The following is a 16,934-nucleotide window of genomic DNA, read 5'->3' on the forward strand; positions in this document are numbered from 1 at the left end:
GTGTAGGGGGAAGGTTGCGTAGAACAGTAGGACAACCCCCTCCTTCCTCATCAAACAGCCTCTCCAGAGCATATCTCAGCTGTTAGTGAGACTACTTTTTAACTCATGCAGGCAAAATACTTACAAAAATCCTGGAGTGAATTTTGATAGATAGCTAAACATGTTGAACTGTCCATCCTTCAAACTTGCCTCCTCTCCATCTCATGCTAAGATGATAGGGGAATGTTTTCCTATTGGTTGGTAAAGCTGTATTTAATGAAAGGTGGGAGGGGACACAAAGCTGGAGTGTCCTCCAATCCATTTCTTCATCATGTGCTGTATGAGGAACCACTGTTGATGGCCTCTTGCCTGTAGCAAGATAAGGATTACCAGTGCAGAGTTCTGGTGGCTCAGAGTTGTGAATGCCTCATCCTAATTTTCTTTCAACCTCTCATTTGGGAATTTAGCCTTCTTGGAAATTTTATTTTTCTTCTCCTTAAAAAAATGCTACCTATGACCTCTCATTTTCTCATCATGGAAAAAGTTTTGGATGCTTGCAAGCTTGGAAAAAATAGTCATCTTTACTGGAAACTAAGTTTTCTATGAGCATAATTAAATAATACTTTGCAGACTAGCCCTAGGCTTTGGAGGAAGATGTTTACTGTGTTTTTAATTGGATACCATGTCCACATTTATTTTCCATGCTAAAATCTTATTTTTCCATTCCGTGTAGATTTGATTCAAAAACAACTGAGGTGTTTCCAATTATTTTTATCCATATTCCACTTCAACATTTTGTCCTTATGCAAGAATAATAATGGACTACAATAACATCTTTCTGTCTTTCTGTCTGTGTAGGATTTCAATATGGGTTTGTGTGAGATCCTGTAGTCTACAAAACCTGATTTTTGGCACTAATCATTGAGCATTACATTGTTAAATCAAGCAGAGGAGTCCTCTTATAGTTGCCAACTTTGTGTTTAATTTCCTTATCAGAAAATTGGGAGCGGCATTCAAATATGGTTAAATATTTGAATTAAATATGGCCTATTATTTAGTTACACCTCTGTTTAACAATGAATTCTGTGAACAAATTGAAGGTGTTACCATGGGCAGCCCAGAGTCCAATTATAGTCAATTAACCCTGACTGCTCTTTAGAAGGCCAGATCCTGAAGGTGAAACTCAAATACTTTAGCCACCTAATGAGAAGGAAGGACTCATTGGAGAAGAGCCTAATGTTGGGAAAGATTGAGGGCAAAAGAAGAAAGGGATGGTAGAGAATGAGGTGGCTGGATGGAGTCACTGAAGCAGTAGGCATGAGCTTAAATGGACTCCGAAGGATGGTGGAGGACAGAAAGGCCTGGAGGAACGTTGTCCATGGGGTCACAATGGGTTGGACATGACTTTGTAACTAACAACAAAAATAGCCATAGAGTCCATTTATAACCAATTGCTATATGGAAAATTTGAACAATGGGCACTGGACATCGCACCTTTAAAACCATCTGGTTTTGCCATGTGGACAACGATTTATGTTGAGGAAGAACTCAAGAAATGCTCCTCTGTCCTGGTCCTGTTAGATCTCTCAGCGGCTTTTGATACCATCGACCATGGTATCATGCTGCACCGGTTGGAAGAGTTAGGGGTGGGAGGCACTGTGTTGCGGTGGTTCTCCTCCTTTCTCTCTGACCGGTCGCAGTCTGTGTTGACAGGGGGACAGAGGTCAACCCCGAGGCCCCTCATATGTGGGATGCCGCAAGGGTCGGTCCTCTCACCTCTCCTGTTCAACATTTATGTGAAGCCGCTGGGCGAGATCATCCCTGGTTTCGGGGTGGAGTACCATCAGTACGCTGATGACACCCAGCTGTACATCTCCACCCCAGATCACCCCAACGATGCCCTTGAAGTGATGTCCCGGTGCCTGGAGGCCGTACGGATCTGGATGGGGAGGAACAGGCTCAGGCTCAACCCATCCAAGACCGAGTGGCTGTGGTTTCCGACGTCCCGATATAGCCAGTTGACGCCATCACTGACTATTGGGGGCGAATCATTGGCCCCCACGGAGAGGGCTCGCAACTTGGGCGTCCTCCTGGATTCACGGCTGTCTTTAGAAGAGCACTTGACGGCCGTGACCGGGAGGATTTTTTATCAGGTCCGCCTGATTCGCCAGTTGCGTCCCTTTCTGGATCGGGACTCGTTACGCACGGTCACTCATGCCCTCGTCACCTCCCGCCTGGACTATTGTAATGCTCTCTACATGGGGCTCCCCTTGAGGAGCACCCGGAGGCTCCAACTGGCGCAGAGTGCGGCCGCGCGGGTGGTAATGGGAGCGACATGGCGCTCCCATGTAACACCTCTCCTGCGCGAGCTGCACTGGCTCCCGGTGGTCTTCCGGGTGCGCTTCAAGGTTTTGGTTACCACCTTTAAAGCGCTCCATGGCTTAGGGCCTGGTTATTTACGGGACCGCCTACTACCTCCAATAGCCTCCCACCGGCCAGTACGCTCTCATAGAGAGGGACTCCTCCGGGTGCCGTCAGCCAAACAGTGTCGACTGGCGGCCCCTAGGGGGAGAGCCTTCTCTGTGGGGGCACCTACCATCTGGAATGAGCTCCCCCCGGAGATACGGAGGATCCCGGATCTGCGCTCCTTCCGCCGTGCTGTGAAGACCTTTTTATTCCATCAAGCGGGCTTGGCCTGATCTCTTCTCTTTTTAAATACGTAAATTTTAATCTGTTTTTAAATTATTGGGGCATTTTAATTTGTCTGGGCCAAATAATTTAATTTGATTTTATCGGGTTTTTAAATTTTGTGTATTTATGTATTTTATTGTTGGCTGTTCACCGCCCTGAGTCCTTCGGGAGTAGGGCGGTATACAAATCAAATAAACTAAACTAAACTAAACTAACTAAGAAATGTCTAGAGCAGGGCTGTCAAACTCATGGCCTGTGGGCCAGATGTGTCACACGCTGGCCACGCCCAGTTTAGCAAAGGGGGGAAAAGTCATGATATGTCACGTGATGACGCCATGACAACGCGAGTTTGACGCCCCTGATCTAGAGCATCTTAATAGCATCTAGCCAAATATTCCATTTGCAGTGGAAGAGGATAAGGAATGCCAACTTGCTTTTTTGGACATTGTAATCATTAAAAGAAAAAAATTCAACAGCTGAGACAGAGTATATTTTAAGGCAACACATATAGATCACTATTTAAATAAAAAGTCTTACCCTCATCCTTGCCAGAAAAGAAATATCGTTAAAACTCTCGCCAATCATTTATGAAACTAAAAGTTTATTTGATAAGCTAAAATATGACACGATTTTACAGGATAATGTGAACTCTGAGGTAATCTAAAAAAACTAAGTTTAAAGATACTCAAATACTAGCAATCATGACAAATCATGCACAACGCCATAGAGAAGCTACAGGCAGTCCTCGACTTATGACCATGACTGAGCCCAACATTTTTGTTGCTAAGTGAGACATTTGTTAAGGGAATTTTGCCCCATTTAACAAACTGTCTTGCCACAGTTGTTAAGTGAATCATTGCAGTTGTTAAATTAATAACATGATTGTTAAGTGACTCTGGCTTCCCCATTGACTTTGTCAGAAAGTCACAAAAGATGATTGCATAACCCTGGGACACTGAAACTGTCATAAATATGAGTCAGTTGACATCTGAATTCATCTGAATTTTGATCACATGACACAGGGATGCTGGTGGTCATAAGTGTAAATGGTCATAAGTGTAAAAGTGGTTATAGGTCACTTTTTTCAGTTCCGTTTTAACTTTGAATAGTCACTAGGTGAACTGTTGTAAGTCGAGGATTACCTGTATTGAGATTTATAAGCACTTCAACAACTTTAACGTGAAGGAAAAGAGTTTGAAGATTGATAAAGTGTGGTTTATATCACACCATAATAAAACAGCATTTAATTAATCAACTTCATATAAAATCGTCAGTAGTAAAATAAACAGCTGCATGTTTCAAAGACCAATCAAAAAATGGTTGCTTTGGAACATCTTTAAATCAGACCAATTACAAATTCACCTGGATAAAGAACCAATCGGCAACTGGCTGTCCATAATTCCAATGCCTTACTCCAATTGGACAATAGTTCTTTATAAACATCAGGGTTCAGTCCTGTTCAGATGTCTGTGAGCTGCCAAGGGGTGCACTACAGAGGAGACCATTTGTTCCCTTTGAAGATGTCAGTCACAGTTACTGGCAAAATATTACCAATACCAAATAATTAGACCACGGTCTACCAGCCCAGAGGTTCATCATTATTGGATTGATGCTGGCTATGAAAGCCTGCATTGATATATTATTTCTGCATTATTATTTGTATTGTAAGATGGAAAGTGATTTAATTGGATTGTGAAGGCATAAAAAAGAAATGTGTTGTTTATATAGTATGCCAGCTTGGACAGATGTGATTTCCAGAAGAACAGCATATTACATCAAGTTAACTATGTACAGGCATAACTCTGCTGCTTTCATAAGTCAGGGATGGGATACAATGAGATCTGGACATTTTCTGTTTCCCTTTGTCACCATGTGGTGGTAATACTAAAAGTAAGGGGATATGTAGGGAGTTATTATTCAACAACAACAACTGAAGGACTATCTCCCCACTATGGGATCATTTTACATGAGATTTATGCTACCTGATGTTTGTCATTATTGATAAATTGAATATGTGCAACTTTCTCAGAGTCAACTAATAATGTTGGTTCTTGTAATTTAGTAGAGACAATAGTGTGGTAACTTCTTAAAGTTAACAAATGTATTATGTCGTACATTTCTCTTCCTCAATTTCATTCCCTCTAGATCCTATCATCTATTCTAAACTATGCTTTCTTTACATTCTGGTAGTTGTGAGCTAAGTATTTCTGGCACCAAGTTAGGGAGGGCTGATATTAGTTTTTATGCACTAGATCAGTGCATTGTGCGGTTATCTTTGCATGGTCCAAGAGGGGAGAAATAATAAATCATGAAGTTAGATGATGATGAGCAATAGCAATAGCACTTAGACTTATATACCACTTCACAGTGCTTTATAGCCCTCTCTAAGCGGTTTACAGTATCAGCATATTGTTGCCAGAAATCTGACTCCTCATTTTATCAGCCTTGGAAGGATGGAAGGTTGAGTCAACCTTGAACCTCATGGGATTTGAACTGCCAAATTGCAGGCAGCCGGCAGTCAGCAGAAGTAGCCTGCAGTACTGCATTATAACCACTGCATCACCAGGGGTCATATACCAAAATACAATTAAATTAAACTTTAAATATATGTAAAATGAATAGAGAGGCCAATTTGAAATCATAATACATTTGTTAACTTTAAGAAGTTACTATTATCTCTGCTAAATTACAAGAACTGAAATTATTAGTTGACTCTGAGAAAGTTGTACATATTCAATTTATCAATAATAACAAACATCAAGTAGCATGAATCTCATGTAAAATGAGCCTATATAGTGGGTACATATCCTCCAGTTGTTATTGAATGAATTGTTAGTTAAATATTTATATTATCATTTCCCCTTTGTACCTTTATAAAGTCTGCAAAATATTTCACTCATTCAGTAAACTGCAGTATAGAAGTTTATGCCGTAATAAATTTGCTGACCATTCAAAGGTTACAGGTGGTCCTTGATTTATGACAACAATTGAGCCCAAACTTTCTGTTGTTAAGTGAGACATTTGTTAAATGAGTTTTGCCCCATTTTACAACCTTTCTTGGCACAGTTGTTAAGTGAATCATCACAGTTGATAAGTTAGTAACATGGTTGTTAAGTGAATATGGCTTCCCCATTGACTTTGCTTGCCAGAAGTTTACAAATAGGTGATCATATGACCTTAGGACACAGCAAAGGTCATAAATATGAGTCAGTTGCCAAGCATCTGAATTTTGATCACATGATAATGAGGATGCTACAAAGGTCATAAGTGTGAAAAACAGTCAAAGTCATTTTTTTCAGTGCCATTGTAACTTATTGAACAGTCACTAAATGAACTGTTGTAAGTCGAGGACTTGTATAAGGTCCTCCTCCTCCTTTACTTCAAGAGACCACATTGACCATTTCTTTGCTTAATGAGTAGTTCCAAAACCAGCCTCAAAGTATATAAAAATCTGTTAAGCTCCCTTACTTACTTGGAAAGATGTCAGCTGATTGGCAGAAATCTGAAAACTTCAAGGCCACCAGGATAATTTTCTACCAGTCTGAGAATAGGTGAATTCATTGTCCTTCATCTCAACCTATTTCATAAGATTGCATTTCTGGGGGAAAATGAATGTTACTTTCAGCTCCTATAAGAAAGGTAGGGGTATCATTCAAACCAACAAACCAAGTTTTGTAACCGTGTGTTACAATTGTCCACCAGTTCCTTTTCTGTTCTGAAAAAAAGTATGGATTTTGCAAAGGCAATTATGCAGAAGTTAGGAAATCACCCAGAAATTGCAATTGCAGTCCTAATGACTTCCACAAAAGTTTTTTTTTTTTACTTCCCAAGTGGGATAGTTATCTGCCAGCTCACAATATACAGCACAAATTGAGCACCATTCCTGGAGGCAAATTATTCCACTGTGTGCATTTGTTTTACTCTTTTCTAAAACTACCCAGTAAAACTGTTAATCAGAATTATGAAAAAAAAGAGAAGCTAACAGAAGTTATATCTTTTTTTTAAAACACAGGCTGTTCCTGACCAATGAGAATTTCTGAACAGGCAGTGAAAATCCCCGTTTCCTGTTTTGGGTGAAGGTACGAAGTTGCCACTTTGCTCCAATTCTGTTTATGGTAAAGCAAGACAACAATGTTCTCTGGATGGAGGGTGATTATTCTTTGCTTTCTGCTTCTCTATGGTGTGCCCAACTCTTCAACTGGTAAGATCAGGATGTACCTTAAATATTCTGAATGGTTTGCATAACAAAGGGAATGTTGATCTTCCTAATGCTGTTTAATATTGAGTGGATAGTTAGCTTATGATAGCAAACAGTTGAATAATTCCATTTCCAAAGCCAGGGGCCATTGCAAAATGTCCTTCAAACAGGTGGATTGTTTTTTCAACAAATTTATTTTAAAAAAGTATGACAATTTGATGAGTGTCTTTGTGACATAAGAGATTCTAGAAGTCTCTTATGCTAGAAGGTTCTCATTGCTCATATTGCTGTGCTGTCATTAATTTTATATTACTGTCATGATACATAGTTCTACCATGGAAAAGCGCAGCATTTTTTTTTTATGACTCATTTTGTACGATCGCCAACAAAACCAATTAAATAAACCATCAAATGAGAATGCACAGAAAAAGCAGAGGCAGGAAGCTTAAAAATGATCTGGGGCTTGATAAATTGCTAACTTGCTCCTTCCATTGTAGTGTTTGTCTAAAGTACAATTAAATGAAGCTACATTAGAAATAGAGTGTAGCGCTGACATTTACGTTGTTTTAGATGCTAAGAAGGAATATTTAATATATGGGCATTAGTGACATTTTTCAGGGGAAGAGAAAACACAGTACATGCTGATGCAAATTGATACTTGAATGAGCCACCCACTAAATTCTTTTACTTAGTATTTTCAGTTGCATATACAGTATGTTTTACTGCAGTATGTTTTACTGATAACAACAAGCAAAACAGGCTTACTTATGGTCTAGTGCTGGCTGGGCTCACAGGCAAACTGAACCACAAAGTAAGCAACTGCATTTTAATTCAATGTGCTATTTTAATTTAGCGAAGGTGATTAGTTTATGGTTGAGAGTTGTTGAAAACCAGACAACGGCTTTCATTCTGTAAACCAACTATTGTGTTCTGCAAACACCACCACAAAGTATAAGGCAGAGGTATAATTGAAACATTGACCCATAATTTGCTTATAAATTTCCTCGCATTTTCTTCCCACAATCCTTCTTAATTCTTGCCATTGCCCATGCAACCCAAAGTTGGAGGCAGAGTTGGAGGGAAGTAAATTTGGAGACATCCAGCCTAAACCCCCGTCTAATGAAGGAAATCACTATAACCCCAACAGATACCATTCAGCCTGCAGGAAAGGGAAATCGATGAGTTTTTAAGACAATCTAGAGAAGGGAAGAATCTAGAACCTTTTCAAAGCTCAATGGGATTGGAGAATATTTTGTTACTGGACTCCTCAAGGTCAGATATCTGATATCTGCCCTTGAGATATCAAGGGCACAATATCAGATATTGTGCTTTGAAAAGTTCTAACCCTTCTCCACACACATTAAATGCAAAAATCTATTAAATAGCTTACTGCATTTGGAGCTATCTTTTAGTTCTTGGCTTGTTATACATTACTTGGAATTTACAATGAGGGTGTGCCCCTGTAATTCATTCCTAAGATTTAGGATTTCTGGAAGTGCACAGATAGTCCTTAACTTAGAACAGTTTGTTTCCTGATGATTCAAGATTAGAACAGCACTGAAAATAATGACTTATGACTGCTTTTCACACAACCATTGTAACATTCCCATGGTCATGTGATCAAAAGTCAGATGATTGACAGCTGGTTCGTATTTATGATGATTGCAGTGCCCTGGAGGGGTTATGTGATCACCTTTTGCAACCTTCTAACAAGCAAAGTCAATGGGGAAGCCAGATTCACTTAACAACCATCTCGGTAACTACTACTGCAGTGATTCACTTAACAACTGTAGTTAAAAAAAGGTCATGAAATATGGCAAAATTCACTTAACAGATATTTTGCTTAGCAACAGAAATTTTGGGTTCAGTTGTGGTTGTAATTTGAGGACTACCTGTACTCTCTTTGAACTTTGAGAGGACACAATGGACACTATAGGTATTCATATGTGTGTGTAGTGCATTAAGACATATATTCTATCAAAAGAAATAAATCATCTGATAAAATATTTCTTCCCAGGCTGAGAGTTTAAAATAATTGTCCATTTGTTAATTGTTATTCTTGCACAGGTGCCCCTGGGCAGTCCCATCATTCATTGATTCTGCCTGGATCTCCTTTCCCTGCAAAGGCAAATGACCCCAAAGTTCAAAGAGCTGCTAGGCTTGCAATTTATAAATACAACAACAGTTCAAATGATATCTTTTTGTTCAAAGAATCTCGCATAAATAAAGCCACAATACAGGTAAGTACAGCCTGATTCTTATCGCAATAAATGCAGTTCATTCCTTTGCTGATTAAAAATGCAAAACATAACCTGCTTTTTTGTTCCTGTCCTAGTGGGAGGGTTATTTTTTCCCCTTGAGATATGGTGCAGGTCACTGATAAGGAGGCTAGTGTTGTCTTCTCTGTGTTTCCAAGGAGGCTTTTAATATGCAAAAAAGGCTTAAGGAGTTTAGAGCTTTTTCTTAACTTTGAATTTAGCCTGATCACTAAACATATTCTATGCTGCCCATCAGTGCTATGAATCTAATGCCTAATCTAATATAATAATAATCTAATAATTTAATATCTACCTATTCCTAAGTATTTTATGAATCTAAGTCATGAAGAGCCCTATTAGCATGTCCTAAAAATGCTTCTCAAAAGATAAATGGACTTTTTTTTGAGTTTTTTCCCCCTTGAAAATGTTTCACTTCTCATACAACAGCTTCTTTATTTCATGAACTGAAGTTCTTGGATGGGAAGCGAAACATTTTCAAGGAAAAACCCAAGGAAGTCCAGTTCCCTATTGGAAAGCACCTTTGGGACAACCATGACCTGGGTGATTGAGAAGCTCCATAGACAGTCTTTTCCCCCCCACCTTTCTCCAATGAAACTTTTTGATTGGCTTATCAAAACATAAAATACAAACAAAAATTTTAAAAAGTAATAGAAAACTAGGGGGAGGGGGAGGGAAAAGAAAAAAGATATGGTGTAAAGAGGGAAAAGGAAAGAAAAAGGCACCAACTTCCTGTTTAGCACAATAGATGACAACATTACAACCACAACTTTTCATTTTATACAACAGTATGTACAAGCCATTTCTATAACAATAAACCTATCTAATTAGCAAAATAATAATAATAATAATCAAAGATTCATATTTTTTTTTCATTGCAAGCCCAAAATCTGGAAGCAATTTCAAAATAGAAACAAGGTTAAATGTATTTTCTTCTTTGGATAAAAGTATCAATTTGACCATCTCTACTTCTCTTTGCTGTGGGGAATAATATATGCTTCTGTTAACTCATTAATCTTGATCATACTTCATATTAAGAGAATCCTCTACACTATTTCAATTTTTTTCTAACTCTAAACGAAGAAAACACTTTTTCTAGTTTTGATATTTTACTAACTTTACTAAAAATATTCAGGGATTATATATAAAGGGGGAAAAGAAACCATTTTAACCCAGAACCCAAAACACAAAACTACATTAGAGCTTTCGCACCAATATAAATCCAATTAACTCCAGTTAGTTCATTGAATTAAAATCTCTCTCTTGATTTTATCCTCATGGAGTAAATCTTTTTCTTCTCTTATTTTCAATTTTAATCAATAGTACACTGCTCAAAAAAATAAAGGGAACACAAAACTACTGTATGTAACGAACAAAGTATTTAATAAGGCTATTTCATTCATTCAGATCTCAGATGTCTTCTGTTTGTGTTCCTTTTATTTTTTTGAGCAGTATATTTTACAAACTTTTGGAATTATTCAACATTACATAAAAAGACAGAAGATATGCATTTACAAACTCATTGTATATATACAAAACTAACTTAAAGCTTTCTTTCAATACATATATTAAACTTATAAAAATCCATCCTATTTAATTACGTCATTAAATTTAAGTCAGCTTATCTTCACAGAATGAAATCTTTTTCTTCTCAGGAGTGTCTATCAAATCTCTTTTCTTCAAGAAATTCCCAATCTTATTTATATCCATAAAAAAATGTCTCAAAGTTGTTCTGTTAAATGTTGTAGATTAACCTGGAGGAATTCCTTGTAGAATAAAGTCTCCTTCTCTATGATGTCTATCATATTTTTCCCCCCTCAAAGAATTATTGACCCTATTAATATCCATGAAGAAAAAGTACCAAACTTTACCTCTTAAAAGTTGTGAATGTACATGGAACTCTTGTTTCAGTTGCACTGAGAGGGTTATATTCAAACCATCATCATAATATAAGCTGGTGTCAGATTTATATTCCAAAGATACTGTTCAGGTATTTGCATTGTCCAGCATTTGTAGTTGAGTTGATACAGTTCATAATTTTCTGCACCTAATTGTGTCTCTTGTTCTTTTTTAATATCCTCTGTATAATTAGTATCCTTGGAGTTGGACCCTAACTAATGTATGGTATAAATAATTTTCTGTATAGATCAATTAAAATTTCCTTGATGACAGACTCCAGTTCAGAGTTAAACATCTTCATAGCTCCCTCTAGTGATCAAAAACAAATATTTGTTTCTGTTTCTGTTTGTTTATTCCTTTTTCTAGCCAATCAGAGTTCATGAAAATCGGAAAATTTCAACCACCACAATAAACTAACACAGACAGTCCTATAAATATTTTTTTCTCATTTGTTGCCTGGGCTGTAACAAATTTTTTAACCACATTGAAGTCCGTTGGGTCTGTTACTACTAGCTGTTATTCTGAGTGCAGCTGAAACATTGGTTTTGCACAGTCTTACAGCTGGAGTTGCGGGGAGGGAAGGATGGTATCTTACAACAGCTCTGCTTCCCCTTTCTTCCCATGTTGGTGTGCTGGAATCCATCCCAGCTTCTTTACCACTAACCGCCCTGCTCTTTCTCCTAGCAGCTGCTGTACCCTTTCACCTCCATCTTCTTTTGCTCTCCTCACCCACCCATGCTCAGATGCCATCAGCCTATTCCTTTTGTAGTTAGAGCTCCACCCATGGTCCAGAGCAAAGAGAAGGAGGGCCTGGCGTTCACTGCTGCAAAACTCTCCTTGCACACCTGGCAAGATGGAAGGTCTCCTTCAAACCACCCTTGCTTCAGGCATTGGTTGTATTCTTGCTTCAGACTTTCTGAAAGAAATAAGCTAAGCTATTGTTTATGTCTTGGTCCAGCAGCTGTCACAGCTGTGTTGATGGCCGGATAAACCCAGATGGTAATCATACTTTTTTATTGTTGCTGTTTTGGGTTGATGTGAAACCAGAAACCTGTTCCAACGTTCTCCAAATTCCTGGCTAGATTGTTTTTGGAAACAAGGAAATAGACCTAGCATAGACAAGAATTTATTTTCTGATATCATAGCCTCTATCCTTTGAAATTATTTTTAAAAATAATTACACAAAATATTTGCAGATCAACTTGTGTTCAGTAGGATGCGTGTTCTCAATTGCCTCCAGTTTCCTCACCTTTTCCCCCCAAATTTTTTTGACCTCTCTTTGGCCTTTGTTCTCTTTACTTCGCCTGATCTCAGTGCTCTTTAATAATATGAAAACTGATTATTATTTTTTAGATTGTGAAAGGAGTGAAATATAGACTGAATGTCGATATCTGCCGGACTGTATGCAGGAAAAGAATACCACATCCCAACTTGGACAGATGTGATTTCCAGAAGAACAAGATGCTGAGAAAAGTATAATATGTTCAACTTCTTTGTGCTGTTCTAAGAAATCAGGGTGCTATAGTACCAGATCTGGACTGTGAAAATCTGGACAACCATTAGATGGCAGCAAAGAGCAATAATTTTCCGTGTCTCCTTATTGCCTTCTACCAATTGTCCAGAATTTTGCAGAGGACAACTAGTAGCAACAACTGAAGAGCTACTTCACAATTAATTTGCATGGGATTAAACCCTAACAGTTTGAATATGCAATCTTTTTTCAGAGTCAACTAATAATTCTAGGTTTTGCCATTTAGCAGAAACAACAATCTTGCGCTATCTCCTGCTACATTCTTAACTAGAATGGTCTTGAAACCTCTTTTTCATGCTGTTAGAAGAGTGTAAGCAAACATGAGAAATTCATGTGATTGGGCCAATTTATGATGGCAGTTGTGGTACTTCCAGTTGCTATTAAGCAAATACCGTGCAATTGTTATGCAAGGAAATCATGTGATCATGTCTTATGACTTCCTGCCAGTTTCCCCATTGACTTTGCTTATAGGAAGCCAGCAGCGAAGGTCACAGATGACGATCACACAACCAGGGGATGCTGCAACTGTCTGGAAAGCGGACTGATTGCCAAGTACCCAGATTATGATCACATGACTGTGTGGAGCAGGGCTGTCAAACTCGATTTCATTGAGGGCTGCATCAGGGTTGTGTTTGACCTCCGGGGACAGGGGTTGGCATGGCCAGAATGAGCATGGCCAGCTCAATGTCACTCATGTCGGAGGCACCTGTGGTGGTGGGAGTGCTCTGCTTGGGGTTCCTGAGCTCCGTTTTCAGCTGCCATGGCCTCCTGCAACCCCGTCAGCAAAAATGGGAGCTCCGTTTTTGCTGGCAGAAGCACTGCGGGCCAGTCCTTTGCTGTTTCCAGGGCAGCCCCGTGGGCCAGATCTAAATACCCTGCGGGCCGGATCTGGCCCCTGGGGCCTTGAGTTTGAGACCCCTGGTGTGGAGGTTGCGATAGATGTAATTTCGAGGACTGGTCATAAGTCTCCTAGTTCAGCACCAACATATCTCCAAATATTGCTGAACAAGTGGCCAGTAACCAAGGACCACCTGTTTGAAAAGAACAACATAGATGGCTTTTTTGCTGAGACCTCTTCTGCTCTGGAACTACTTTTGATTGCAGTATCCTGTCACTGAGGTGGAAGGAATTAAATTGTGTTCATATATGCAAAAGAAAGATGGAGCAAATTGTTTCTGCACAGGATATCCTTCTAAAATGTATTAGAAGGAATATATATATTACTAATATTTTTTTATTGTACAATATTTATTATTACATGCATATGCCACCTGATTCCCTATGATTCTTGGAATAAATTAGGTGGAAAAATTCCTTTGAAAGCTGTTGTTTCATAAGCTGACATTGCAATAAGTCACTTACTATCACACTGACTGCCAGGCAAAAATACAACATATTCTTGTCTCTTTTTAAAACAGCTGATTATAGAATTGTAAAACGGTCAAGACAATTTTCTGGCTTTTTTCTTTTGTCTGATTTAATGCCTTTTTTTTGTTTTTTCCCCCTCAGAAATTCACATGCGATTTCGAAGTCTGGTTTATCCCTTGGCAGCAGAAAACCCAGATCCTAGTCATGTTCTGCCACTAACTGATATCTAATAAACTGTATAGATATTGCATGTTTACTTTTTTGTACACCACACATTGTCCATAAAGACACTGGATTGCCAACAGCTATTGAGTCTTTTGCTTCTTTGTTTATTTTTTAATGGAAAATGACAAAATCATCCATGATCACCCTTTTTCACCTGTCTTGCTTTGAAGAAAACATCAATAAGTCCTTAGATGAAATGATGTCATTTGCACAATATCTCCTGGCTTTCATGCCACATAAACAGAATCTGGATGTCTTGAAAAGGAGGTCCAAGAAAAGAAAATGAGAAAACAACGTCATGCCATCAGTTCATCCCCTTTTGTAGAGGCACTGTGATTTTGCATGCAGATACTAAAGGGAAGTACAGCACATGAAATACGAAGGGATGTGACTGTTTTGGTCATTATGATGAAAGCATCAGATCCTACAGACACTTCTGAGACAACATGGAAATAGTAGATCAGTTGTGGTAGAACAGTTACAGGCATTATATAGGGCAAATGCACACATGACAGGGATAATAAGGATCTAAATATGAAATTGAACTAAGTACAACATTGTAGGATTAGTGATACACATGGTAGTGTGTGGGGGAAGTGGGGGATATCAAAGAGAAACAAGAACATATGATATTGTAGTGATAATGAACTAACAGGAACTGCTAACTGTTACCGTTAACATGCCAACAGTCTGTTCTGTCCCCAACCACACGCACACACACCAACAGACGTTCAAGAGTTAAAGACCAAACCAGCCGGCAAAATCCTTTTCCTGATGATAACGGAACTTGGCAACAACCTAGTGGCTGCCTGCCAAGAGTTTATTATTTACAAAGAGGAGAGATAACTTCTCCCCACTTCTGATACATCAAAAGAAACAGCTCAATAATTACGGAGTCAATCAAGTCCAGAGATAATCCAGCAAAGTCTATAGCCAAAAGTCCGGCAATGCAGAATGGCGTGGAAGCTTTCAGCTTTGTTCGTCACAAGGTTTGACTGGCCACCACGCTCCCTTTTGTATCCTGTAGGGTGTGGTCCAGTGACTCAGCCTAATCTCGGGCATGCCTTTTCTTCTGTTGCGCGCGCTTAACTCTGCAACGCTAGCGTGGATCCAGCCAAGACTCATTACCCTCATCACTGTCCATCTGTGGCTGCGTGGACGTGCTTGGCCCCGGCCCTATCTCTTGCCCTTCGGCGGACACCGAAGGCATTGCCAGAGAGGAGGGTCCTGGAGAGGGAGGCCTTGCCAACTCCTCTCCTTCACTCTCGGAGTCCTCTCCTGCTGATGACACAGGCTCAGATAACAGAGCCACAACAGTCTCTACTCTTTTCAAGAATCACTAGAAGATTGGATTCAAGCGATTGATCTCAAACACAAACCATGCATCAACCTTCTCTCAACTTGTATCTTCCTGAGGTGACTTCAACTCTCCATAATTTCTAGTCAGCATGGCTAAGGCTGGAGTTTCTGCAAATGGTAATACTGTGTGTTTAGAGGGTCTAAGAATGAGGAAGACTGATGAGTCTGTTGCGAAGATTGATTACTACTGCTATTCTTCTATGCATTTAACGAACTATAACTAGCAAACAACATAATTAGATTGAGGTGTCAAGCCTATACCTTCTATTATTCTTTGGGGAAAAACGAGTGAATAAAATATTGTCTAATTAAATTTGACAATAAAAAACACTTCTGCCATGCCTCATTTTCCAACTCTGTAGTGCTCGCAATTTAATTGGTTAAAATCTACTTATCAGGTCCTGTTTTCCATAGTTACATATGGTTTTAGGTTCTTCAGTCTTTAATGTATGCAACTATTTCCACTGAATAGAAATGTTAGTCATTTGACCATATCAAAAATATGAAATATACAAAGAAAACAATAAGACATTCATATTAAATTGTCACCCCTACAGTTAACCCCAATCTGATCTAAATATTCTATCCTCTTTGAAATGATATTTCAACTGAAGACTGCAGCCTTTACTAGAGATATGCTGACTGATTAAGAGGATTAAATTCTCCACTGATTAAGAAGCCAAGAAGACATTTGGTCATCTAGTATTTGTTACATATATAGTTCTGTAAAAAATTGTTTTACAAAAATCGTAAAAATTTACCACTAAATGTCATTAGAGACCCTCAAGTGGCTCCTACTAATACATAAATGGAGTCTGAATGAACAAGGAAATTTGGTATTTATGACATTTATTTAAAAAATAAAGTTATCCAACAATGGCAAAGGTACAAAAAGCAGAAAATCCAAAAAGGGACAAATATTTTAATAACAAACCATAACACCTATATTTTGGCATTTATATGTTTGACAGTTGCAGTAAAATGGTTGTCCAATCTCTGAAATGGTGTAGGTTTTCCAACACCAGCAGGGGGTTGGACTAGAAGACCTCCAAGGTCCCTTCCAACTCTGTTATTCTGTTATTATTCTATTATCATATATTAAGATTTCCTGATCTTCAAAAGAGTGTTCCAACTTTGGAGGCTGACATTGAAATAGCAGTCGGTCCAAGCCCACATGAATAGATTGCCTCTTGCAAAGTCATAAGCAGCAGAAGAAAAAGTGATTTTTTTTCCTGCTACCTTTTCATAACAAAGAACTGTAGAACCTTGCATTAGGCACCAAGGTAATATAGATATTCCTAGAGTCCCTGATGAAGAGCTTAAGTTGCAATCAAATTTGAAACATTGTGTGATTTCATTCTTAATTGGATATACTCAAATACTACATTTGGAATGCATTTCTATCATC

At 38.7% G+C, this 16,934-nt stretch overlaps 1 protein-coding gene across 2 annotated transcripts; it reads left to right on the forward strand.

The window, feature by feature from the left end:
- The first annotated feature begins 1,223 nt into the window (after positions 1-1,223).
- Positions 1,224-14,246, forward strand: CST7 (cystatin F). 2 transcript variants are annotated; one of them, XM_034411288.3, is made up of 4 exons: positions 6,757-6,871; positions 8,936-9,108; positions 12,397-12,516; positions 14,084-14,246. In XM_034411288.3, the coding sequence occupies exons 1-4, from the start codon at positions 6,802-6,804 to the stop codon at positions 14,159-14,161; spliced, it is 441 nt and encodes a 146-aa protein (XP_034267179.1). In that variant the 5' UTR covers positions 6,757-6,801; the 3' UTR covers positions 14,162-14,246. The 2 variants fall into 2 exon arrangements, 1 of the variants encoding a protein (XP_034267179.1); XR_015732744.1 differs by lacking the exons at positions 6,757-6,871; positions 12,397-12,516; positions 14,084-14,246 and adding exons at positions 1,224-4,192; positions 6,683-6,749 and having other exon boundaries at positions 8,936-9,067.
- Positions 14,247-16,934: the final 2,688 nt, after the last annotated feature.

Source organism: Pantherophis guttatus, chromosome 2 (genome assembly GCF_059756535.1).
Source record: "Pantherophis guttatus breed Tessera chromosome 2, ASM5975653v1, whole genome shotgun sequence".
NCBI classification, from domain to species: Eukaryota; Metazoa; Chordata; class Lepidosauria; order Squamata; family Colubridae; genus Pantherophis; species Pantherophis guttatus.